The sequence below is a fragment of the Hyperolius riggenbachi genome, chromosome 4, assembly GCF_040937935.1.
Source record: "Hyperolius riggenbachi isolate aHypRig1 chromosome 4, aHypRig1.pri, whole genome shotgun sequence".
NCBI lineage: Eukaryota > Metazoa > Chordata > Amphibia > Anura > Hyperoliidae > Hyperolius > Hyperolius riggenbachi.
Genome location: NC_090649.1, coordinates 214702890 through 214729955, shown reverse-complemented (window position 1 = coordinate 214729955; position 27066 = coordinate 214702890). Strand labels below are relative to the sequence as shown.

The following is a 27066-nucleotide window of genomic DNA, read 5'->3' as shown; positions in this document are numbered from 1 at the left end:
CTGGTATCTTCCACTGTGGTGTGCGGCTTTGCTTTTGTGTGCTGCTTTTCCTCAGGTGGTCATCCCATTGCAGTTTGTGCTTTGTAATCATGTGCCTTCGTAATGTAGTTGTACCTACGCAGGTCTTGGTCTTTCCACGGCTCAATGTTTTGTGGCAGAGAGTACAGATGGCATTGCTCTCATCTGAGGTAGACACACAAAAAAATGTCCACACTGCTGAGCCCTGGGATGATGGCACTTTGGTGGTGGCGGCTGACTGAGTGTTAAGTGGGTTGCCAGAATCAGAGCAGGAGGAGGAAGATATGTCACGCCTCCATGCGGAAGCTGAGAAAGATGAGGCGTTCTGTGTTAAATAGTCAACTACGTCTTGATTAATGGCACGTGCCTTCTTCTGAACACTGTACTTTGGTTGACGGCCGCACAAAATCATGACAGCGCGACCTCGAACAGACTGCCAGGTGGCCTGCCTCTGGCTCTGCCTTTTGTTTTGTCCATATTGGGGGGATGAAGTGAAAGGTATGCACTGACTTGACTAATACAATGTGCAGTCACACAGTTGCAGTTAACAGGTATGCACGGAGTGGTATATCACACTGTGTGCACTCACGTAGGTAGGAGGATGCACTGAAAACAACAGGTAGGTATATGCAGTGATGGGTATTACAAATGTGCACCTGTCTCACACACACATACCGTGAACAGATACAGTGACTGGTGGTATTAAATATCACACTGCGTGCGCTCACGTAGGTGGGTGGGTGCACTGAACACAACAGGTAGGTATATACAGTGAAGGGTATTACAAATGTGCACCTGTCACACGCACACACACAGGTACCGCCGTGAACAGGTGCAATGACTGGTGGTATTACCAATGCGTGCACTCACGTAGTAGGTAGGTAAGTAGGTAGGTGCACTGAACAGTGAACAGGTGCAGTGATTGAGATGGGATTACAAATCTACAGCTGCCTGTCACACACACAGGTAGTCACTGAATGTGCTGGGCCTGGCAGTGGCACAGTAAGAATTATACCAAAGGCCAGCTGCGACTGACTGACAGGACTGTATATAATGCAAGTTGGCCAGACACACACACCAAAAAAAGTAGATCACAAGAACAAGATTAGCTCTCAAAAGAGCTGTTGAGGGTGCTTTTTTAGCAATAAGAATCAGCAAGGAGCAAGCTAACAAGCCTACAAGAGCCTAACTAAGCTTTCCCTATGAGAGTCTGCAGCAGCTCTCCCTTCTCTAATTACTGCAGGCACACGAGTGAGTTCAATGCCTGATGCTGCCTGCCTTTTATAAGGAGGGGAGTGGCTCCAGGAGGGAGTGTAGCCTGATTGGCTACAATGTGCCTTCTGACTGTGATGTAGAGGGTCAAATTTGACCCTAATGATGGGGGAGAATCGAACTTCCGGAAAAGTATGCGGTTCTCCGCAAACAAGAACCACGGAAGTTCGCCGGGAACCGTTCGCCGGCGAACCTTTCGGGCCATCTCTATACGCCGTTGACAACGTGGACTTGACTGATAGCAGCGCTTCACGCAAGTGCAGTAAGGATGACTTTGAGATCATCCTCTGCACCGTGCGGGGACCAGCGGCTGCTTACGGCGCGCTTACCGGGGGACAGACAACTGCGAGGGGCTGGAGAAAGCCCCAGGTAAGAAATTCAGATTTTAGCTAAACTTGGCTGATGATTCCTTTAAGGCCATTCTCCCTTTGACCTCTGGCCAGGTTGTACTACATACTAGATAACCTTAAAAACACTCTGCCTATAGTTATCAATATTGTATTCTACCCCACTGCTTGTTCTCCACCCTATTCATTTAGATTGTAAGCTTGCAAGGAAAAGGATCCCTCACCTATTTGTGTCTTGGAATTTGTTACACATTTTATATGTCATGTTAATTTTGTTGCTATAATTACCAATTCTGTATTTTGTATATTTATGTATACCATTGTCTGTATTATTATGTACCCCATGTTTGTTTCTTACTTTGTACAGTGCCACAGAATATATTGGCACTTTATAAATCAATAATAATAATAATAATAATAATAATGCAAGCAATAGAGAGGCTGGGAAGGATCCTTCCTTCAGCTGGAAACATAGAGAGGGAAAAGCCAAAAAGCATACTGGGAATCAGGATTAGGCAAAGGCTCAACTATGACAGCTTGTGCTGTATTATGGAACCCAGAAAAAAATAATTTGGTAGTAATTTTGGACACAGTGAATTTGTACTAATATTCTACTATAGCAGTAATGCAGAAAAATATGCCCTTGAGGCCTCATCCCATGCATAATAAAACACGAATTACACTTCCTATAAACCTTTTATTTCCCCCTTTTTACCTTTAGAAGTTTTTATTGCCATTGCATTGCTAGGACAAAAAAAAATGTAATGCAGAAAAATATGCCTTTATTTCAAAATCAAGTAGTGTCACTTACCATACATTGTAGCAACAACTACAGTTTGGATGATAAATGGGATAAATAGCTAAATTAAATTTGTGGTTTTAAATCACAGTAGCAATTTATTTGTGCTAGATTTCTACAAAACTATTGTACAGTGTTACTTTATTTTACAATCAGAATTTTCTTTAATGAGCGGTCCGAGGTTCATAAGATGTTTGCATTAATAAAACTCTAGTTAGCCTGAGTAGTTAGAACCCCCAACGTGTTTTTGCTGCTGTTTCCCACCTCACCACCAATGTTAAAAGGAAAGTCATGACGTCAATGGGTCAACCCTAAAAAGAGGAAGTAAGTGAATATCTTTCTAATGAGAAAAACAAAAAAAATCCAAAGACAGCATTGAAATACAAATACGTTTCTTACCCCTTCCTGTACTAGCTAACACCTTTTTTTTAGCTAGCTTTAAGGAAGAACAGTTATTCTAGAACACCAAATAGACAACATCTGATCATAGAATAGTGATGATGGCCACTTAAGATGCACTGCTTTGAAATCTAAGGAGTTATTTTGATGGAGATGAAATTCATTATGGCTACATTAGAAGCTGTACCATCCTTGCTACTAATGAGATCCCTAGCTAGCCACTGCTGCATCTGACTTTCAGAGCAAGAATATCAGATTATTTAAATCATTTCTAACCTTTAAGGGAAAGACACTGACATTTATTTTAAATCTTATTAGAAAGAAATAATATAGACATTAAATTCCTTCAGACGTGGATAAGAGCGTTATTATTAAAAATTGTATCCTTTTTTAATACTCTTAATACATTTTCAGCTGGAGCATGTATGCATTCATTATATGCTATGTGTTGTTTGCATAAGTCTGTGGAGATTTTATTCATATTTGCCTTGTACAAATAAAAAAGCTGTGCTTTTATTGGCAGTTAAGTCGTTATTGCCCTGGAACAGGTCAATCATATATATTCATTATAATAATCTAAGTGATTATTTGCAGTATGTGATTATAGAACATTTTCTGGTGCACACTTTTTTCAGCCTTTTTCTAACAACATGCTTAGCTGTTAGCGTTATTAAAAGCTATCCCACAGGCATATTTTGAAGGTTGTTACTATGTGGATAGTGCCTAATTATTACAGATAAATAGTAATACTATTTCATAATGAAGGTTACAGCAACATGTAGGAGTAACAGAATTATGACATGCCCTTTAACCAATTAAAGGCCACAGTGTTAATCCCCCCCCCCTAGTGACCTCAGAGACCACCCCCCAGACCATTTTTTACTAAATAGGCCACTGCAGCTTTAAGGCCTCACTGCAGGGCCGCACATGTCAGCACACAAGTGATCCCTCCCCCCTTTTCTCCCCACCAACAGAGCTTCTGTTTCTGGGGTCTGATCGCTCCCCCAGTGTTTATTTATTTTTCATTTTTTTTGTAAATATTTGTATTCTTTTTTTTTATAAATTGACTTATTTTTTATTTTCCCCAAGCTCCCTCCCTACCCCAGTCAGCCTATTACAGCGGATCGCTCCTCTGTCCCCCAGGGGGACAGCCATGTCACGCCGCTGCCCCTTGTACAGCGCTGCCTTAGATTGCAGCGCTGTACATAGTTATTAGGCGCCTGTTTCGCCATCTAACAGTCTCCAAGCGGCGATCGCTGTTGGGAGACTGAGGGCGGAGCAAAGCTCTGTCATCAGAGCAGAGATGAGCGCGTAGCAGCGCACGCGCTCTCCTGCAAGCCCCATCGGAAGCCATTCACGCCAATCGGCGTGGGATGGTCCTAGGGCGCCCGCCGCTTTCATGCCAACTGCCATTGAGTGGTCAGCAAGAGGTTAATGTGGCCACTAAAGTTACTATTTTGCTGAACAATTGTTTACGAATGACTCTTCGTATGAACGATCGGAAATGATGGTTTGTGACCAGTAATGGACAAAAATCTCCTAAGTAATCTAATCAGATTGATGGCATCGATCCAAAAATCGGATCAATTTCATTAATCTGATCGGATTGGTTAGGAGATTTTTTTCCATTAGTGGACAAAAACTATCATTTCCAATCCTGCATGCGAAGAATTGTTTGTAAACAACCATTCAGAAAATTGATTTGTTAGTGGCCACCTTTGTTTTTCAATCCTGTCATTTAGGCCAGTGTTCCCCAACCCTGTCCTTAAGGCCCACAAACAGTGCATGTTTTGTGAAAATCCACAGAGGTAGTTAAACAGTTCTTATTACCCTACCTGTGTGTGAGCCTTGAGGATAGCGTTGGGGAGCCCTGATTTAGACTACCAGCCAATTTTATTAAGTGCCAACTTTATTTAATAGGCTTTACTAGCCAAGTGTCTATGGCATAGGCTCTATGGGAAACCCCTGAAACAAATTTTGTTGTCAGGGCTTAAATAGACTTAAAGCCTCCCCCTCCCATTACTATTGAATAGATTAAATGCCATTGGCTATTGCCTACTCAGTATCCTGGTCTGTATAGGACTGTTTAGTATATTTGCTAATTTCTGTTTCTCACAGAATAATCTATTCTTTTGCGTTTAGCTTTATAATTACCAACATTTAACTTGCTTCAGATATAAAAAGTAACTATGCAGGAGTACACAGTCTAATGCAATTGTCTGCCAATAGTTAAAGGACAATTGAAGTGAGAGTAATATGGAGGCTTTTATATTTATTTCCTTTTAAGCAATACTAGTTGCCTGGCAATCCTGCTGATCCTCTGCCTCTAATACTTTTAGCCACAGGCCCTGAGCAAGCGTGCAGTAGATCAGGTGTTACTGCCATTACTGTCAGATGTGACAAGATTAGCTGCTTGCTTGTTTCTGGTGTGATTCAAATTCGGATACTATTGCAGACAAGTAGATCAGCAGGGCTGCCAGGCACTTGGTACTGTTTAAAAGGAGATATACTTGGCAGCCTGCAGTCTGCGCATGACAGTTGTCCTTTAAAAAAAGATACACACACAAAATAGGAATAAAAGTAAAGGGACTGACCTCATGTCACCTTTGCTAATGCAACATGCCTAGAATAAATAATTCCTATTCATGATTGGTTGGTATAATAAATGTAAACCTTCAAGTCTATCTGTGGAATGTAAAATCAATGTACTTATCTTAAATCTGCTTGTCACTTCTTTACGGGTATGCTGATTTAATCTCCATCTTTCTGATAGCGGTATCCTGTGGAAATCCTGGAACACCAACCAATGGCATGATCATTTTCAGCGATGGGATACTTTTCTCCAGCTCTGTCATCTATGCCTGCTGGGAAGGTTACAAGACGTCAGGGTTAACTACTCGACATTGCACTGCCAATGGAACCTGGACTGGAAGTGCTCCAGATTGCTCAGGTCAATAGCCAACTGACTGTCAAAACAGATTATTAAAGTGTTAAGTGCTATTTTATTTGTTCGCAGAATGAGTATTGATTTTCTCTTTTCAAAACTTTTCATTTTCTTTGTTTGTCTTGCGGTAAGTTTAATTCCTGCTTAGGTAAACTTTTACTTCCTTCAACACTTTTTGGAAGCTCTTGTTTCATTTCTAAGACAAGTTTAGAAAATCTGCTCTGACTGTCAACAGTGAAGTTATGGCACATTTAAATATTATTATTTTATAAAAAACATTGTAACAGCCAGACATTTATAGTTTACACTAGGTTTAAAGTGGGATTAAACTCCCTAAACTAAAATGTATGTACTACTCTTAGGTACATAAGAGAACATCTGACAGCATCCCCTATGTGTTAAAATGTTTACTTTCAATGCAGAGAGCAGTACAAGATAATGCTGCTTTGCTTATCAGCAAATGTAATCATTGCCAGTTAGAAGCTCTCTGCCTGGTCTCTTCACTCTGTTCCCCCTTCCTACTCTCTTGAAGGGATGCAGCCATTGCCATGGTGATTTGTATATTCACCTGAGGAGGGAGGGGGAGCAGAGTGAAAAGACCAGGCAGAGAGCTTATCCTGGCCGGCAATGATTACATTTGCCGACTAGCAGAGATAAGCATAGCAACACAAAAGTTTACTGCTCTCTGCATGACAATTACATGTTTACACACGTTTTGAAGTAGCTACTTCAATATCAGTCTAGTCTTTTTTCAAGCAACACACTAGTTATTTCTTTTTCAGTTTTGGATAGGGTGGAATGTTTGGATCTTCTATTGGCATTTAAGTCTTGTATAGTAGATTTCAATATGAAATATTTCCTATCACTGATGTCACCAGTGTTAGGAAAATATCAGAAGTGAGGCAAGATAAATAAACTGGGGTAGTGAGTCCCTTGCAGAACAGCGATTACTTTGAACTGCTGATTTACCAGTAATTTCACTTAGTGGCCTCCCCTCCAGTAATGTGATGTGTGGATACTTATCTACATGTCTTTGCTTGCTCCTGGCTGACATAGTCAAGCTTTGAGACCACCATATATGCATATTTATTAGGTCAGTGGGCTTTAGTTCATACATCCTCAGCTCACAGTAATACATTTATTGTGGTGATGAAGCCATTGCAATGGATGACAAAAGACTGCAGCAGAGTGTTTTGCAACCTCTGACCCTCCATGTGCCTTTAATAGCTAGTCAAAGTGTTTATGGTTGCATGTATGGGAAGTGTTCAACTGGCCAGCATGTTACATAGTGATAATGCTCTCTTGGCTAGGGTGACATAGGTTTTTATTTTATTTTCGACAATTTTTCTTGTTGGTCCCAATTACATTTTATAATAGTTCCTATGAATGGCCACTTGTTTGTTGTTGCAATATGTATTTATATATTGCCTTTCTAAAGAATTGTAGAAATGTTAATCTCCATTTGAACTCCATTTGCACTATATTTGCTCTGCTTTTCTGTATGAGCCATATTCATTTCCTGCTGTGGCTGCTTTAAATCTAAGTGGTGTTATAAAAAAAAAGTTTCATTTGATTACCAAAATTAACCAATCACAAGGATTGTGGGTGTAAGATGATCAAAGACCACAATGATTGGTTTCTGATCATTCTCTGTGTGTCATACAGTAGCTATGAGCTCCATTGAGTCCCCTGAGATAAACACCTGTATGTAAACCTGCAGGCATAGAAAGAGAAAAACAGTTGGCAGACCCTGAATCAATTGTTATGTGCTGCAGGAACATTTACTTTCAGTAACAGTAAAAAGTTCAAAAATGAAAGTCTTTCTACCCGGGTTGTTTGATCCCAGCATTGCAAAGCAAAAATTAATCTTAATGCAACAATGGCATTTGCTATGACCTGCTACACAGAAGTGATTGATTCACTAGAATTATTTATCATGGAAAACAACAAAGAACCTGAACAATTTTTTCAATACAGATAGTAATCCAGGTACAAAACCGTGCCCTCTAAATAACCCCATTTGTAAAAAAATAAAATAAATATACAGGTATATATAAAAAATAGCTGCACAAAAAGTAAATAAAAAAAGCATGTGAGTATTTGCAAATCACGTTAATCCTATATGTATTCTACTCTAATACACTACTGCTACTACTTTGCAAATAACAGGAAGACTGCAGATCAGATTTATTTATTTATTTATTTTGCAATTTCGAAACATATTGCTCATTTACATTTTGATGTCAACAGATTTCAGAAAAAGTTGAAACACAGACAGAAAAGAGTGAGAAAGTTGTATGATGCTGAAAAAAATATTAGGTTCATTTGCAACACGTTCCTTAGCAACATGATTGGGTAATATGGAAAGAGCAACCTGGAGAGCCTAAGTGTGAGGAAACGCGGAAAGACAGCTGCCTCTGTACAGCGTGAGGCGGCTGTCTCCGGGAAGGGCATGGCGGAATGCGGAGAAACCGCCGCGTCAGACGCGGCGGTTAGCACGCATGACCCTGCCGCCGATACTTTGTCGCAGCGTGGGGAGGCCGCCGCCAGTGCCGCTGGCGGGGCGACCAACCCCGCGCATGGTGCAGCAGGTTCAGGGCAAGACAATGTTGGTGTGGCTGGGACCCATAGTCCCTCTAGGTTTAGAATGACGCGCGTGCACGCGGAGAGGCAGAGCTTATATGGCAGCCAGAAAAAGGTCAGCTGACCTGGTCGGTCAGCTGACAACTCTGGTCCTTCTCATTGGTCCAGCACTTAGGGAGGTGCTGGAGAGGATCTGTGTATATATACTGCTGGCTGTTCAGTGGCTGGTTGCCTGGCGTTGTGATCACTATGTGGTAGCACTCAGACCTGAGTCAGATCCTAAAGTGTGCCGGGACCAGCTGGAGCTGTAATCCTACACTTAGTTAGATTCTATTGATAGTCTAAAGTACTAGTTTGATTGTGATTATCTGTTATGATCTTTTGCTTGCCTGACAAATCTCCTGAACTCTGATCCTGTACCTCGATATTTCTGATACTCTGTTACCGTACCTCAGCTCATCCTTAGACTCTGCTTCTGCCTCCTGATTTTGTACCTCGATATTTCTGATACCCTGTTGCTGAACCCTGCCTGTACTTTAGACTCCGCCTCTGCCTTTTGAATCTGTACTTTGTCTGTCCATGTGGTTACGACCTGGCCTGTCCGACCTCGAGAACTGACCTTACTGTTAGAGGCAGTTCCTAGATCTGTTAGTGACACCCCCTCCTGGGTGTCACTCCTGTCCTGTCCTTCCTACCTTCAGCCTGACTCCTCCCCCGGGAGAGTCCAGGCCTACGGAAGGAATCTGTATTTGTACAGTGATCTTTGTTGTACAGAACTTGTTCCTGGGACTCAGTCCTCAAAGTATTACTGTCGCACCAAACACGTTCACTCTACTCAGGTGTCCAGAGGTTAGCTTATATATCTGATTATCGGTGATACTGCAGATCATCAATAATCTGGTATATATCTGTATTCCCAGTGATACTGCAGATCACCGGTAATCAGACCCTCTCTGTGTTACACCGATCATTACAGAACGCCAGACCAAATACAAGATGGACGCAAACACTGATCGTCTGGGTGTACTTGCCGCTTCGGTGGATAACATTAATCAAGTACTGGGCACCCACAGAACCTTTATTGATGCTCTATCAGGGTCTGTACAAACCCTCCAGACATCAGTGGATCATGTGTGACCCCCTTCTAGCTTTGACATACGTAGAGGTGGAGCGAAGATGGAGAATGACGGAACAGCTATGTCTGTATTGTGCTGAAGGGGGGCATAGGGTACGAAATTGCCCCAACAAGCCGGGAAACGAGCTTGCCTAGGAGTAGTGGGGGGTGACACCCTAGGCCCACAATTCTCACCCCTTAAGGAAAAAAGGTTGCTTCTCCCTTGTACCATTACATGGGAGAACAACTCTGTAGCCACTGAGGCTTTTATTGATTCTGGTTCAGCGGCTAATTTTATGAACCAGGAATTTGCTCAGAAATTGGGTATTCCTCTCACACCAGTGAAACCTTCCATTCAAGTCACGGCAGTGGACGATTCTCCCCTGCAACGGAATCGTCCCCTGTCACAGACTCCAGAGGTGAAGGTCACTATAGGGGTACTGCATGAGGAACACCTACAGTTTTTTGTATTACACATGTCCACCTCCACTATCATCCTAGGCATGCCGTGGTTACAAGTTCATTCACCACAAATAGATTGGGCCACTGGTCAGTTAACAGCCTGGTCACCCCACTGTTTCCAACAATGTTTAGGGAACCTGACGTTGGGTCAAACCAGGGTTCAGGTGGAGGGTGTACCAGAACAGTACTCTGAATATTCTGACGTGTTCTGTCCCAAAGCCGCTGATAAGTTGCCCCCACATCGCCCTTTCGACTGTCCCATTGATCCCCGTTCAGGTTGTATGCCCCCCCGGGGTCATCTGTACAATTTATCTGGGCCCGAAAAATTGGCCATGCAGGAGTACATCCGCGAGAATTTGGCCAAAGGTTGCATTCGCCCGTCTCGGTCGCCTGCTGGTGCAGGTTTCTTTTTTGTTAAGAAGAAAGACGGAGGATTGCGGCCTTGCATTGATTACCGGGGCCTGAATAAAATTACGGTGAAGAATCGCTATCCTCTGCCCCTGATAGACGACTTGTTCACTCAGGTCACCAACGCTAAGGTCTTTTCGAAATTAGACTTGCGGGGTGCGTACAACCTGATACGAATAAGAAAGGATGATGAGTGGAAAACGGCCTTTAATACACCCGACGGGCATTACGAGTACCTGGTGATGCCCTTCGGGTTATGTAATGCCCCAGCTGTTTTTCAAGAACTAATCAATGAGGTCTTCAGGGAGGTGTTGGGGAGATTCGTTCTAGTATATCTAGATGATATACTTATTTTCTCCAACAACCTCTCTGAACATAGGACCCATGTAAAATTTGTATTGGATAAACTGAGGCGGAACTCACTTTACGCCAAGCTGGAGAAATGTATCTTCGAGGTAACCACTGTCGCTTTTCTGGGATACATTATCTCCACCTCAGGCCAGGCCTGTCCATGGACCCTACCAAGGTTTGCGTGGTTCTGGAATGGCCTCAGCCGGTTGGGTTGAAGTCGCTTCAGCGATTCCTAGGCTTCGCAAATGACTACAGAAGGTTCATTAAAGGGTATTCCACGGTCATTGCACCCCTCACCAATCTCACCAAGAAAGGGGCAGACACCACTCATTGGTCTCCTGAAGCCTGTCAGGCATTCTCCACCCTGAAGGATCTCTTTTGCTCTGCACCCATCCTCAGACACGTGGACACTTCGTTCCCTTTCATTGTTGAGGTAGACGCTTCAGAGGTCAGAGTGGGGGCTGTGCTGTCTCAGCGGTAAGGTCTGCAGGGTCGAATGCACCCATGTGCCTACTTCTCTCGTAGGTTCTCCCCAGCAGAGAGAAACTACGATATAGGCAACAGGGAGCTCCTGGCCATTAAGTTGGCTTTTGAAGAATGGCAACAATGGTTAGAAGGAGCAGAACATATGATCACGGTTTACACTGATCACAAGAACCTGGAATACATCGAGGGGGCTAAGAGGTTGAGCCCCCGTCAGGCTTGTTGGTCTTTATTTTTCTCTCAGTTCAGGTTCATTATTACGTATAGTCCAGGGAGCAAGAATGTTAAGGCAGATGCTCTGTCCCAGTACTTCGAGCCAGAGACAACACAGCCCTCCGTCCCCGAGTCTATTGTTCCGCAGAAATTGGTCCTGGCTGCAACTGATACTTGGGAAGACTGGAAGGAGACTTTGAGTCCCTTTCAGCAGGACATCCCGGAAGGGAAGCCTGAAGGGGTTATATTAATTCCCCTGCCCTTCCGTCTCCAGATCCTAGAGATGTTCCATGCACACAAGAATGCTGGACATCCCGGAGCAGCCAGAACACAAGATCTTGTGGCGAGGTGCGCCTGGTGGCCTTCCCTGTCAGCAGATTGCAAGGAGTTTGTTCGGGAGTGTGCAATATGTTCGAAAAGTAAACCCTCCCGGCTGGCACCTGTCGGTACCTTGCAGCCTTTACCCGCCCCGTGTGAACCATGGACCCACCTGTCCATGAATTTTGTGGGTGAGCTCCCCAGGTCTGAAGGCATGTCGGTCATTTGGGTGGTAGTCGACCGCTTCAGTAAGATGGCCCATTTCGTGCCCTTGAAAGGACTCCCCTCAGCCCAAGAATTGGCTGACCTATTCATCGTCCACATTTTCCGGCTGCATGGCATTCTGGAAAACATTGTATCGGATAGCGGAGTCCAATTCGTCTCTAGATTCTGGAGGGCATTTTGCCACCAAATGGGCATGAAGCTGTCTTTTTCATCAGGCTACCACCCGCAGACAAATGGGCAGACTGAACAGATCAATCAGTCTTTGGACCAGTTCTTAAGATGTTATGTTGCGGAGGCACAGAATGATTGGGCAAAATGTTTGCCTTTCGCAGAATTCGCTCAGAATAATTTGAAGAGTTTGTCTTCCGGTTTTTCCCCGTTCCAGATAGTGACAGGGAGATCGCCCAAGTTCTCCCCTTTGCCAGTGGTCTCCACTCCGTTTCCAGCTCTGGAGCGCTGGCAAAGGTCATTCAAAGACACTTGGTGGATAGTGAAAAATAATTTGGAGAAAGCGTTTCAGAGTCAAAAGGGTCAAGCTGACAAGAGACGCTCTTTGGAGTGGAGGTTTCAGCCAGGAGACTTGGTTTGGGTATCCACACGTCACTTGACCCTGAGACAACCCTCAGATAAGCTTGGTCCCAGGTTTGTGGGTCCGTTCCAGGTAGCTAAAAAGATCAACAACGTTACTTACACCGTTGATCTTCCCGCCAGCATGCGTGGGGTAAGGTCCTTTCACGTGTCCCTGCTCAAGCCAGCTGTCCATGTGGGTCCCACTCCTCCTCCTCCTGTGATGGTGGACAGTCAACCTGAGTACGAAGTGGAGAAAATTTTGGACTCACGTATAGTGCAGAACTCAGTACAGTATCTGGTGCACTGGAAGGGGTATGGTATTGAGGAAAGAATATGGGTACCTGAGGGCCGCATGCATGCTGATAAGTTGAAGAGGGAGTTCCACATTTTACATCCAGAAAAGCCTGGAAGGAGCTGTCCGGAGGCCACTCCTCGAGGAAGGGGGGGGTACTGTGAGGAAACGCGGAAAGACAGCCGCCTCTGTACAGCGTGAGGCGGCTGTCTCCGGGAAGGGCATGGCGGAACGCGGAGAAACCGCCGCGTCTGACTCGGCGATTAGCACGCATGACCCTGCCACCGATACTTTGTCCCAGCGCGGGGAGGCCGCCGCCAGTGCCGCTGGCGGGGGGACCAACCCCGCACATGGGGCAGCAGGTTCAGGGCAAGACAATGTTGGTGTGGCTGGGACCCATAGTCCCTCTAGGTCTAGAATGACGCGCGTGCGCGCGGAGAGGCAGAGCTTATATGGTAGCCAGAAAAAGGTCGGCTGACCTGGTCAGTCAGCTGACAACTCTGCTCCTTCTCATTGGTCCAGCACTTAGGGAGGTGCTGGAGAGGATCTGTGTATATATACTGCTGGCTGTTCAGTGGCCGGTTGTCTGGCGTTTTGAGCACTATGTAGTAGCACTCAGACCTGAGTCAGATCCTAAAGTGCGCCGAGACCAGCTGGAGCTGTAATCCTACACTTAGATTCTATTGATAGTCTAAAGTACTAGTTTGATTGTGATTATCTGTTATGACCTTTTGCTTGCCTGACAAATCTCCTGAACTCTGATCCTGTACCTCGATACTTCTGATACTCTGTTACCGTACCTCAGCTCATCCTTAGACTCTGCTTCTGCCTCCTGATTTTGTACCTCAATATTTTTGATACCCTGTTGCCGAACCCTGCCTGTACTTTAGACTCCGCCTCTGCCTTTTGAATCTGTACTTTGTCTGTCCGTGTGGTTACGACCTGGCCTGTCCGACCTCGAGAACTGACCTTACTGTTAGAGGCAGTTCCTAGATCTGTTAGTGACACCCCCTCCTGGGTGTCACTCCTGCCCTGTCCTTCCTACCTTCAGCCTGACTCCTCCCCCCGGGAGAGTCCAGGCCTACGGAAGGAATCTGTATTTGTACAGTGATCTTTGCTGTACAGAACTTGTTCCTGGGACTCAGTCCTCAAAGTATTACTGTCGCACCAAACACGTTCACTCTACTCAGGTGTCCAGAGGTTAGCTTATATATCTGATTATCGGTGATACTGCAGATCATCAATAATCTGGTATATATCTGTATTCCCAGTGATACTGCAGATCACCGGTAATCAGACCCTCTCTGTGTTACACCGATCATTACACTAAGCCTCTGAGACGTAAAGATGAGGAGGGGTGCAGTTACACTATTCTATGGAACACAGCTCGAACAAATGGTGCAACAATTATAGAATGAGATTCTTCATCAGAAAATTGCAAAAGTTGGGGGATTTCAACATATACACTGCATAAGACTCAAAAATCCAAAAGAATTCCTGTTTATCCCAACATTTAAATTATGTGCCTAAAGCAATGTAAGGGGATAATATATTATTTGGAAATAAAAGTGTATTTTTTTGTATTGTAATAGAGACAAAATAACACTAATAGAATATCAGTATTTTTACCAATATACTGTTATCCACTATAGTAGAATATCAGCAATTAAAACAATATTCTACTATCACTCACTGTACCCTAACTCTTACCTGAATACACCACAAGGAAAAAGGGGAGGAAAAATGAAGGTAATAGGCATAAAATAACAATGGAAAATTGGTAATGTTATCAATATTCCATTCTCCACAATAGTAGAATAATGGTAATTTAATCAATATTCTACTATCACCCTCCAAACTTAAAGAGAAACTCCGACCAAGAATTGAACTTTATCCCAATAAGTAGCTGATACCCCCTTTTACATGAGAAATCTATTCCTTTTCACAAACAGACCATCAGGGGGTGCTGTATGGCTGATATTGTGTTGAAACCCTACCCACAAAAAAAATCTGAGTACGTACTCTTGGCAGTTTCCTGTCTGTGAACCCTGTTGCATTGTGGTAAATAGCTATTTACAGCTGTTTCCAACGGCCAAAACAACAAGCAGCAGCTACATCGCTTGCCAGCAGAAAAAATGTCACCATGTGATAAATGTCAGAATATAAATCAGGGATTTAAAATGATTTACAATGGACAAACACTGACTAAATCATTTATACAAAATTATTGTAAAAATGAAGCACTTTCTTTATTACATTATTTTTACTGGAGTTCCTCTTTAAAGAGAAACCGTGACCAAGAATTGAACTTCATCCCAATCTGTAGCTGATACCCCCTTTTACATGAGAAATCTATTCCTTTTCACGAACGGATCATCAGGGGGCTCTGTATGGCTGATATTGTGGTGAAACCCCTCCCACAAGAAACTGAGGACCATGGTCCTGGCAGTTTCCTGTCTGTGAACTTTGTTGCATTGTGGGAAATAGCAACTGCCAAAAACAAAAAGAAGCAACTACATCACCTGCCAGCAGTAAAAATGTCACCATGTGATAAATGTCAGAATGTAAATCAGGGATTTAAAATATTTTACAATGGGCAAACACAGACTAAATCATTTCTACTCTACACAGTCTATTCTATGGAGCTGAACTCCCCATCAGATAAAATCTTTGCAAGATGCTGCACACAAAGATGCTGTAGACATTCAAAAGATCAGTATCTGCAAAAGATCTGTTCCTGCAAAAGATCCATTCCTGCAAAATTCATTTATAGTCTATGAGATCTGCAGATCATCATACACACCTTGTTTAACAGACTTCATCTGCATATCTGGCAATCATCTGCAGATCTGAAAATCCATCCTGGTGGATCTGATCTGCAGATGATCTACAGATTGCCTGTTAAACAAGGTGTGTATGATGATTTGCAGATCTCATAGACTATGAATGCATTTTGCAGGAATGGATCTTTTGCAGGAACAGATCTTTTGCAGATAATGATCTTTTGAATGTGTACAGCATCTTTGTGTACAGCATCTTGCAAAGATTTTATCTGATGGGGAGTGCAGCTCCATAGAATAGACTGTGTAGAGTATGGCTCTCATACTACATGGAATAGGGTAAAATTGGTCTGTGATTTTTCCTTTTCCAAAGACTTTTATCTCAAGTGTGTATGTAGCATAATGGATTGCTGTGTATCCAGTTTGTTATCAAATTATGTATATGTGACCTTATTTTAATAATGAGTTGTAAAATACATTTTGATGTGTCTTATAGCTTGGATCCTTGTTACATAAAAATTAGGTGGGGAAAACTCAATCGATCATAAAAAAAGTCGTTTTTAAAGTTATGATCAATCTTGGGAAAGTTTCAGCAAAACTACATGACTCGGTAGCTTAAAAAACACCCACTTTTAAATAACCCTGGTTGTTTTCTATAATGGTGACAATTATGGCCTTTTTCTGATTTTCTAATTCTTCTGGTGCTATGCAAACAAATAATGGTGCTAAAATACTTTGGCCTGTACAAAGCCAAATGCACACTTCAGCGATAATGGCTTGCTTGATGCCTAACTAGTTGGCCTATCAACTGTGAGATATGAGGTTTTATTTTAACCATGATAAGTTGTAAAATACATTTTAGGGTGTTTTAGTGTTGAGGCATATGTCTTGTGAATTCCCTTAAAGGGCCACTTAAGTCATCCCAAAAAAATGAGTTTTACTCACCTGGGGCTTCCAATAGCCCCCTGCAGCTGTACAGTGCCCTCGCCATCTCCCTCCGATCCTCCTGACCCCACCGGGAGCCACTTCCGGTTTCGGCGACAGGAACCGACAGGCTGGGAACACAAGTGATTTTATGCGTTCCCGGCCACAATAGCGCCCTCTATGCTGCTATAGCATAGAGAATATATCATATAGCAGCATAGAGGGTGCTATTGTGGGCGGGAACGCAAAAAAATCACTCGTGTTCCCAGCCTGTCGGCTCCTGTCACCGAAACTAGAAGTGGCTGCCGGCGGGGCCAGGAGGATCAGAGGGAGACAGCGTGGGCACCGTACAGCTGCAGGGGGCTATTGGAAGCCCCAGGTGTGTAAAACTCATTTTTTTGGGATGACTTAAGTGTCCCTTTAAGTGTGACCAACTGTGACAAACTTAATCAAAAACAATATCATTTTTATTTTCATATATGCTGTACAGTGAAGGCTCTGGATACTATTGAATCTTTCCATTCCACCATGTTGGATGTTGTTCCTGCACCATTCCTTTCGGAAGCCCTCAGAAATACCCTCATCCCGATGTGTGCATGTGCAGTACGGTCACAAAATCTTATAGATGTGAGTTCTCCCGAGGCTTCCCAAAGATTACCAAAGCCCCATTTGACTTAGCAGGTTGAACAAGTTTAACGGGGACGGTGCTGGAACAATGGCCAGCATAGAGAAACAGGAAAGCTATATAGTATCCAGAGCCTTCCCTCTTCATAGATAAGTGAGTTACCTCACTTTAGGTTCTCTTTAACATAAATTATTTGCTGAAAGGAGTTTATAATTGTAACTTTTACAGTGCTAAAAATAAAGTATGTGCAAGTAATAAAAATGAGAATACACTAAGTACTAAATCTCTTCTTTGTCTTCCTTACTAGTTATAACCTGTGAAGACCCGGGACCCATTGCTGATGGTTACCAGATGGGAAGGGATTTTACATTTAATAAAACAGTAACTTACCAGTGTAGCCCAGGTTATCTGAGAGAACCCATCAATGTATCTCCCATGTTGTGCAGCAAAGATGGTACCTGGAACCAGACAAAACCAACATGTAAAGGTTTGTGAATCCTGGCCTCTTCCTTTACTCAAGTGGGCTTTAATCAATTAAATGAGGTTTTAATAAATTATGGGAGTACACTGATTTCTCCTCCTGTGTTAAAATACAAACCTGTCAGTCACTGCCATTGTTTAGACTGAAAATAGCAGTAACTACTAGCTTGTACTTTGTACTCGGCCTGTCATGGGGATGGGGAGCAGTCTGGGAGCTTGGTGGGGGGGGGGAGCATAGTCCTGTACATAAATTAATTACCGCCTGGTGTGTGGTGCCCAAACCATACACCTCCTGCCACAAATTAAGTGCAACAGGTGTGCTGGTGCCATAAATTCACATGGCCCAAATCAATCTAATTTCCCACTTATGCAGCTTGAAGTATCCCATCACTGTTATGCAGATTACATTAATACCTGTATACATTATAACATACCCCTTCCCTTGTGCATAGTACCCCTCCACCCCTGTAAACAGCACACAGCCTCCCACAAATAGCATAAAGTACTTCTCCCCCCCCCCCCCCCCCCCAAACACACACATACATAGAACACACTATTAGCCTCCCTCATACAGGATGAAGTAATCGGCCAGCACAGTCAGAACACAGGGCACACTACCCTCTACATACTGTAGAGAGTCATGCCTCCCCAGTCCCCCCCCCCCCCCCCACCACACACACACACACATACAGTATAGAGCACACTTCCCCCCACTTGCAGTGTAAAGTCATGTCTAGTGATGGATGAACATGTTCGCCGGCAGATAGCTTGTGGCGAACAATGATTGTTTGCATTTAACGCAAACTTTTTTATTTGATTTTATGGTTGTCAATCCCTCTCTAAAGGTCCACTATCGCGAAACATTTACAAATTGTAAGTACTTGTAAACTCATTCAAATAAAAGTTTTACTAACAGTAACTAGTAGAAATCTGATGGAACTGACAGGTTTTTGACCAGTCCATCTCTTCATGGGGGATTCTCATTATTGAATTTATTATTTGCATAAGCACACTGTACAAGGATGCAGAAACACACACACACCTGTTTGCACACTACTCTGGCAGTTGGACTGATTAACTGTGGTTCACCAAAATAAAGAAAACCCTTGGAATTCTCCATGGGGAGATTGGCTAGTCCAAAACCTGTCAGTTCTGTCAGGTGTCTTCTACCTACTGTAAGTGACAGCAACATAGGAGTAAAGTAATCAATAACACATTTTACTCTGGGAAAAATGTACTTTTTGTGATTTTATGTATTTTTACATTTAACATTTTTTTTTCTGGTGTTAGTGGCTGTCAGGTGGCACAGGACAGCCAATTAACTATGTTTACCGCACAAGCCCCCCATCCCCTCCCCTTTAATAAAAGACATTAACCTGGCAGCCATTTTACTGTCTGCCTGGAGTCAGTGTAGGGAGAGCTGTGCTGCTGATTGATAAATAAATACATAGCAGTTCTGTATTATCCAGTGCTATGTAGTTGCTTTCATAGGTGTTTTGTTCCTTGTAGTTCACCAACTAGGAACCCCAAAAATAACTTGTGTTGTTATTGTTTGTGGTGTGGTGAGTAGCTGGCTTATAGTACACCACCAATGTAATATAGTGTATTGTGTGGCTGCATCACTGTTGCAGCCCATCACTTTGCAACAATAAAGTGATTGAGTGACATTATGAATGTTCATCCCACACACCACACACACACACACACCACACCACACACACACCACACACACACACCACACACACACACACACACACACACACACACCCACACACCACACACACCACACACACACCACACACACACACACACACACACACACACACACACCACGCACGCACACACACACACACACACCCACACACCCCCCCACACACACCCACACACCCACACACCACACACACACCACACACACACACACACACACACCACACACGCACGCACACACACACACACACACACACACATACACGCACGCACGCACGCACACACACACACACACACACACACACACACACACACACACACACACAGTATAAAGTGCACTTTGCCCCACATACAGTATAAAGTTTACTCCCCCACAACATTACAGAGCACACTGCACCCCGTATACACTATAAAGCCACCCCCCCCCCCCAGCAAGGAGCACACTGCTTCCTACATACACTATAAAGTCCCCCTCTCTCAGTACAAAGCACACTGGCCCCCACATACACTATATAGTCCCTCCCTATTACATAGCACACTGCCCTCACATAGGAGTCTATAGCATAAAACAAACTCCTTTAGAACAATCCCTCTCTTCTACCCAGAATCCCTACACATAAAACTAACGGTCAATTTTATTGGCTTGCTGATCACTCACTCTGCAAATGATGGAGTTGGGCCCAGAGCACATGCAGGGCTGGATTGCTGGAAAGGCCACAAAGCCCCGGGCCTTAGGCAGCTACAGCCCATGGGGACACCTAGACAGAAACGGCTGCAAATGGGGAGCAACACATATAAAAGGGAAGCTAGTGCTCAAGGGAGCTGCAGACATGGATGTTACACATGAAAGAGGAGGTTGCACATAAGTGCACATAAAATGGGAGGTGCAATACTTTACATGGGAGGGGAGTCTCAACATACTTGGCCTAGGGACGGTAAATGTATAAATCCAGCTTTGGGCACATGCTATTCCTGCCATACCTTAGATATGCCTTCACCCTTCTGTGCCAAAGCTATTCTTATCCAATGATGCCGGAATTCCACAAGATCTCAGAAGGCATCCTGTCGTATTAAAACATTACAAACAAATCCCTCAAAGGAAACCAGAGACGGGGAAATTTTTTTTAAACATACCTGGAGCTTCCTCCAGCCCCATGCCCATGGATCAATCCCACCAAGCTGTCCTCCGCTGCCTGCAGCTCCGGTGCCGGGTCCAGTAACTTCCTCCAGTTATGGCCAGTCTGCACAAGAGGAAGTGCGCTCTTTACATATCTCTCTGGCGGCCGCCGGAGAGATACGTTGTGGGCGCACTTCTCTTGTGCAGACTGGCCGCGACTGAAGGAAGTTACGGGACCCGGTACCGGAGCTGCAGGCAGCAGAGGAAGGCAATGTGGGAGTGATCCTTGCGCATGGGGCTGGAGGAAGCTCCAGGTATGTTTAAAAAAAATTTCCCCATCTCTGGTACACTTTAAGTCCTGTAAATTGTATGGAGGGGGCTCTATAGATCAGGCTTGTTTTTCTAGCACATCCTAAAGATACTTTTACAGATTGAGCTCTAGGGAATTTAGTGACCAAAGTATGTGATTCATTAGACCAGTCCACCATCTATCATTGCTTCATGGTTCAGTTCTGACACTAATAGGCCCATTGTAAGCACTTTTGTAGTGGACAGAGTGCATTACTCTGGCTTGTCCACAGCTATATAATCCCTTAGCAGACAAATTTCAAAAATCTGGTGTAGGTTTGCTGGCTGACTTCCAATATCCACACTAGGGACCTGCATCAGTGGAGAATTCTTAGTAAGTCACACTTTCTATGTCTCTTTAATGACCTTTTAGTAAAGATTCAATACAATTGTTAATTGTTTTTATTTTGTGTATGATAATTGTCAAAGTAGTAATGGATTTAGATAATTCTGCTGCCCTTTTGTTTTCCAAACAGCCATTTATTGCAGTCATCCTCCCCATGTACCGTATGGGAAGCTTGAGGGCTCAGACTTCAGCTGGGGTTCCAGTGTGAGCTACACATGTGTTGAAGGCTATCAGCTCTCCAGCCCTACAGTTCTTCTTGTGAAGGAAGAGGAATATGGAGAGGAGAAATTCCACAATGCTTGCGTAAGTTGAAAACTTTCTTAACAATTACCCACTTGTTATTTTTTTACATGGAGATAAATAAACACGTTGATTAGATAATTTCTCACCAGATTTGACATAGCTAAGAGGGAATCAGTTTGAGTGAATTTGATTCACTCAAAGCCATATGCTGATGGTGGAGTTGGGTGAGGGGTGCAATTAGTGCATGGAGATGTTCAAGAGACTGGGTCTTATTAGGGTGTTAGTGATGTTGACTGCCATGTAGCACAGTTATTCTCCGAGCCCGAAGCACACTGAGGAAACACAGTGTCCAAAGTGTAAAGAGAATTCCTTTTCAAAGCTGCCACAGTGGTACTGCATATATAGTTGCATGCGTGCACTTGCCTACTCCATCAGCAATATGTGGTGCTGAATGGAATTTTTCTGTAAGGTACTATTATATACATTGATATTATTGCTGTGCTAGGATTACTGATCTCATTAACTCACATATATTAACCGACTGGAGTTTGTATTGATGGAGTAAAATGTTTTAAAGTTTAACTCTATCATTAGTTAATAAAAATAATAATAATATATATAAATATATAAAAAAAAATATATATATTATATATATATATATATATATATATATATATATATATATATTTATATATAAATATATATCCCTATCCTGTATCCTGTAACACACAGTGTTTCCCAACCCTGCATGTTTGTGGTTTTCTGCAAAGCATTAATTGTTGGTGGGACTTGAGGATAGGGTTGGGGAGCTCTGCTTACACCTTTTCCTGTGTCCGAAGCCTGGCACCATAAATAATTTTCCTTTCTTTATATTCATCCATCTTGAGCTCACTTCTGCATGAAAAATTGCTCCAAAATCCCGCCAAAAATCGCTCCCAAAATCGCAATTGCTGAAAAAACAATCTTCTCTTCCTCAGCTTCGGAAATAAGGGACTGCATGTTCAAGCCAGTACATCCTCCTGAATGTGTAATAATTATTTAGGGGAGGAGGGGGAAATGATTTATGTACATTTTAATTAATGTACAATCCATTTTTATTATTTGAAAAACAGTTTAATCTTGCTTTAAATTGGTTTTCCTGCCTGTAGCTTTTGTGATGCTTTTGGTAGTCAAGTGATATTGCTTTATGAAAAGCACATAGCTGTGGTAGGGAAAGCACATATTGTATATCAAGGAGACTATTAACTATTTCACCACTGAGGGGTTTTACCCCTTGAGCATCAAGCAATTTTCACCTTTCAGCGCTCCTTCCATTCATTCATCTATAACTTTATAATTACTTATCACAATGAAATGAACTATATCTTGTTTTTTTCACCACCAATTAGGCTTTCTTTATATGGGACATTATGCCAAGAATTATTTATTCTAAATGTGTTTTAATGGGAAAATAGGAAAAAATATGGTAAAAAAATGTATTATTTTTCAGTTTTCGGCCTTTATAAATTTTAAATAGTGCATGCTACTGTAATTAAAACCCATGAAATGTATTTGCCCATTTGTCCCGGTTATAAAACCGTTTAAATTATGTCCCTATCACAATGTTTGGCGCTAATATTTTATTTGGAAATAAAGGTGCATTTTTTTCAGTTTTGCGTCCATCCCTAATTACAAGCCCATAGTTTATAAAGTAACAGTGTTATACCCTCTTGACATAAATATTTAAAATGTTCAGTCCCTAAGGTAACTATTTATGTATTTTTTTAATTGTATATATTTTTTTTAATTACAAAAAAAAAAAAATTGGGGAGTGTGGGAGGTAATGAGTTAATTTTTAATGTTTAACTAATGTATTTGTATATGAAAAATGCTTTAGGGTGCAGTTTTACTATTTGGCCACAAGATGGCCACAGTGAGTTTTTGTTTATGCGACCTGCAAGCGTACAGGAAGTACGCTTGCAGGAAGTTCAGGGAGGATGGGCAACTTTCTTTTCACAATGATCGCACTGCTTCTCGTAGAAGCAGCTGATCGTTGCGGGGGGCTGAGATCAACGAACGGGAAAGGTTTTTCCTGTTCATTGATCTCCGGGCGAGTTGGCGGCAGCTAGCACAAGCTCGAGGGCACGCAGACGAGTGAGCAGGAGCGCGGACAGCGGCGGGAGTGGCGGGAGCGCGTCAGGTACGGATTTCTCCGTCCCTTGGTGGTGACAGGGTGAAAAAAGGGATGGAGAAATCCGCGTGGGGTAAAGTGATTAAAGCAAATCTGAACTGAAAAATAAAAGTCAAATTAACAAATACACAACATACTTACTTCCCGTTTATCAATCTCTTTCCTCTCTTCTGCATCCTGTTTGTCCACTGTGATCAATGGAATTTCATGCCCTTCATTTTAAAAATGATGATGACCCCATGATAACTTGTGGGTCAGCAGTATGTTAACCAGTAATATCACTTGAGCCACAGGGAAAGCTTGCACATCAGTTTTCCTATTAGTTACAACTGACAGCAACTGATATAGTGAAAAAGGACCCCACAGGCTTTCAGCTTCCTGAAAGACAAGTCTGACAAGATTTTGTCAGAACTGGAAAGAAATCATTGTTAGAAGACATGGTGAGCTTCTGAGAGGAACTGGCGTTGAGGTAAGTATGTAATGTTCATTTGCAGGTACATCATTCCATTCCAATTCCAATCATTTTACTCGATTCCGGTTCACTTTAACCACTTCAGGACCACAGTGCTAACCCCCCTAAAGACCAGGCTATTTTTTTCAAAATAGGCCACTGCAGCTTTAAGGCCAAGCTGCAGGGCCGCACAACACAGCAGACTAGTGATTTCCCCCCCCCCCCCTTTTTCTCCCCACCAACAGAGCTCTCTGTTGGTGGAGTCTGATCCCCCCCCCAGTGTTTATTTATTTTTATCAATATTTATCTTATTTATTTTTAAATAAATATAACTATTTCTGTATTATTATTTTTTCCCTCCCTCCGCGCAGTCAGCCAATCATGGCGATCGGCTGTCATAGGCTTCAGCCTATGAGAGCCAATCACTCTCTTGTGCCCCAGGGGGACAGCCGTGTCACTGCAAACTGGAGCAAGGGCATCATAGGCAGATGACACTGCATGGTTGTACATCAGGACCATGGAGTCTGGGTCTGCACAATGATTGGTTAATGCGTCGAAGTTGAGGATATTCTGAATGTGCTGGGGTGAGACATCTTTCAGAGAATGGTATTTTATGAGTTCTTTCCCTCTGTGTTTTATTGCTTGTGCTGTCAAGGTGAAGTGGATGGTGTGGTGGTCTGACCATACCACTGGGTTTATATCCATGTGTGATATTAAAAGTCCGGAATGAAATATAAGATCCAGGGTGTGCCCTTTTTTGCGGGTGGGGAGGTTGACAGCCTGAGAGAAACCCAGTTCACTCATTATGAGAAGTAGTTCACTTCCTAGACGTGAGGCGTGAGGCGTGATCATCCACCCATGCATTAAAATCTCCCAGGGTGATCCATCTAGGGTGTTCCACTGTAAGGCAGGATAAGAGCTCAGAGATTTCTTTAAGAAAGAACCAGAGACGAAGCACCCTCATGTATTTTATTATATTTATCAGTGGGAACATGACCTACCCTGTTTTTAGTTTTATTCTTCTCTGCTAAATCTGCCTGTCATCAGCTCTCATGAGAATCCCCAACTGAGCATTCAGTCTAAGTTTGACCTGGAATCATTATAGCTGAGTCAGTCTTCTGTGAAGTCTTTTCAAGCCCACCCCCTCCTGGCTCAGCTTTCCTGCTTTGCATACTCAGAGCTCTGATGACATGGGAGGAGCTGCTCCTGCAGAGAAAAAAGCTCTGAAACAATAGACAAGTGTGACTGCTGTGTGCACTGACTGTGCAGTCAGCATTATTATCTATGCAGTTTCATTCCTATGAGAGACACTTCCTACAGGCAGCTGCACAGCATACCAGAATAATGAATGCACACAGATGAAAGGCTACAGCAGCAACCCTGCTTGTCTATAGTCTCATACAGCTTAGACAGAAAATGCAGATCAGCTCATAACCCGGAAGCAGAAGGTGTATGAGCCGGCAGCCATATTGGATTTTTCCTGGAGCAATAATGGATAAAAACACTCTAAAAGGCACACCAGAGCTGCAAAATTATCAGGTAGAGCATTTATTCTTTACAAGCTATTGACTGATATGTTTATTTTGTGTGAAATGCTCATCTCTGGTTCCCTTTAAGGACCAGAGCAGTTTTGACGTTTAAGATATGTCCCTACAGTATTTAATTAGCCATATCTTTGTCCCTACTCCCAACACCTAAATGATCTAGATATTGTTTTTTTCAAGACAAACTAGACTTTCATCGGGTGGTATTTGTCCCTAGGAAAATTTTGTTTTCTATGCATTTTAATGGGAACAAGAGGGAATTTTTTTAAAAAAATGCATTATTTCTCAAGTTTTACCTATTCCAGTTTAAAAATAAATGTGCAACAGTAAATAAAAACTATGCCACCAGTATTATATGCCCGCATTACAGCCAGATGTGTCCCCAGGTTAAGTGTTCCCCCATTATAGCTAGATGTGTCCCCTGGATTAGCAACCCCCCCCCCCCCCCATTATAGCCAGATGTGCCCCCAGTATTGGGTTATCGCCCCCAAGGTAATCAGCTGTGACCTCATTATCAGATTTACCACCCTCTCCAGTTACCCAGATGCTCCTTAGTTATTTAATCCCCCCCCCCTTTACGACCTCCTCAGCCCCCCATTTTGATTGCCAAGTGTACCACTCCCCACCCAGGCAGCTCCCGCGCATACCATGGCCGGATCGCTTGAAAAAGAAGGTGCAGGCAGCCTGTCTTACCTCGGCTGATTCCTGCAACCTTCCTGCAGCCTGGGCCTCTGTTTACCGATCTGCAGACATCCCCGCTATGCCTTACATCCGGGTCCTGGCTTGATGGTCATGGAGGGGAAGAAATGAAGGATCACTGCAGTTAGATACTGTAGTGATCGTTCATCTGTGGTGGTGGTGGTGGTGGTGGTGGGGGGGGGGCTAATTGGCTTAAAGGGAACATGTTCCCTTTCACCAATTATTACTGCAGCTGAATGTGCCGGGGGCGCACAGGAGCACGACTGATCATGCACAACTGTGAAAATGAACAAAATCCTATATCTATGTCCTTGTGACATTGATGAGAACACAGAGGACGTTTATATAGTGTAGGGGTGGGATAAGTGATTAAATGATGTATAACAATGTTGTTGTGTACAGCGCACGTGCCACAGTCGATCGTTCATAATCGCTCCTGTTTGTACAGATATCGATAATTTCAGTTAATTGCAACTCAGTCAGATGTTACTTGCGCATTATCTGTCAATTCCTTCTTTCTGAGATTGTTCATGTGTGAATACAGGTCAGTCATTTAACATTGTTAACCTTCACGGATCGATCGTTGGTCAGCATTTATTTAGACCAATATGTACCTTAACTCGCGGTACTTGCTGCTAGAAATAAAGGTAATGCTGCCGTGCCAAGTCAGTGCACAGCGGTATTACTGCAATGTTGTGCATCAACCTGGTTAAAACTTAAAATTAGAATGTGTATTACTATTTTTTCTTATCTTGGATTCGGCGTATTAGTATGCATCTGTAAATTTCCTCCACAGAACCTTATAACAGCATTCTCTCTGTAGACCTGAGTAAA

The 27066-nt window shown here is 43.0% G+C and overlaps 1 protein-coding gene across 1 annotated transcript in view; it reads left to right on the top strand.

Moving 5' to 3' along the window:
* CSMD1 (CUB and Sushi multiple domains 1) overlaps positions 1 to 27066 on the top strand; it is a 2205021-nt gene that overhangs the window by 2106252 nt on the left and 71703 nt on the right. The window contains 4 exon segments of the mRNA XM_068281348.1: positions 5609 to 5785; positions 17435 to 17614; positions 21256 to 21378; positions 21381 to 21428. Of these exon segments, the coding sequence (XP_068137449.1) occupies positions 5609 to 5785; positions 17435 to 17614; positions 21256 to 21378; positions 21381 to 21428 (528 nt within the window).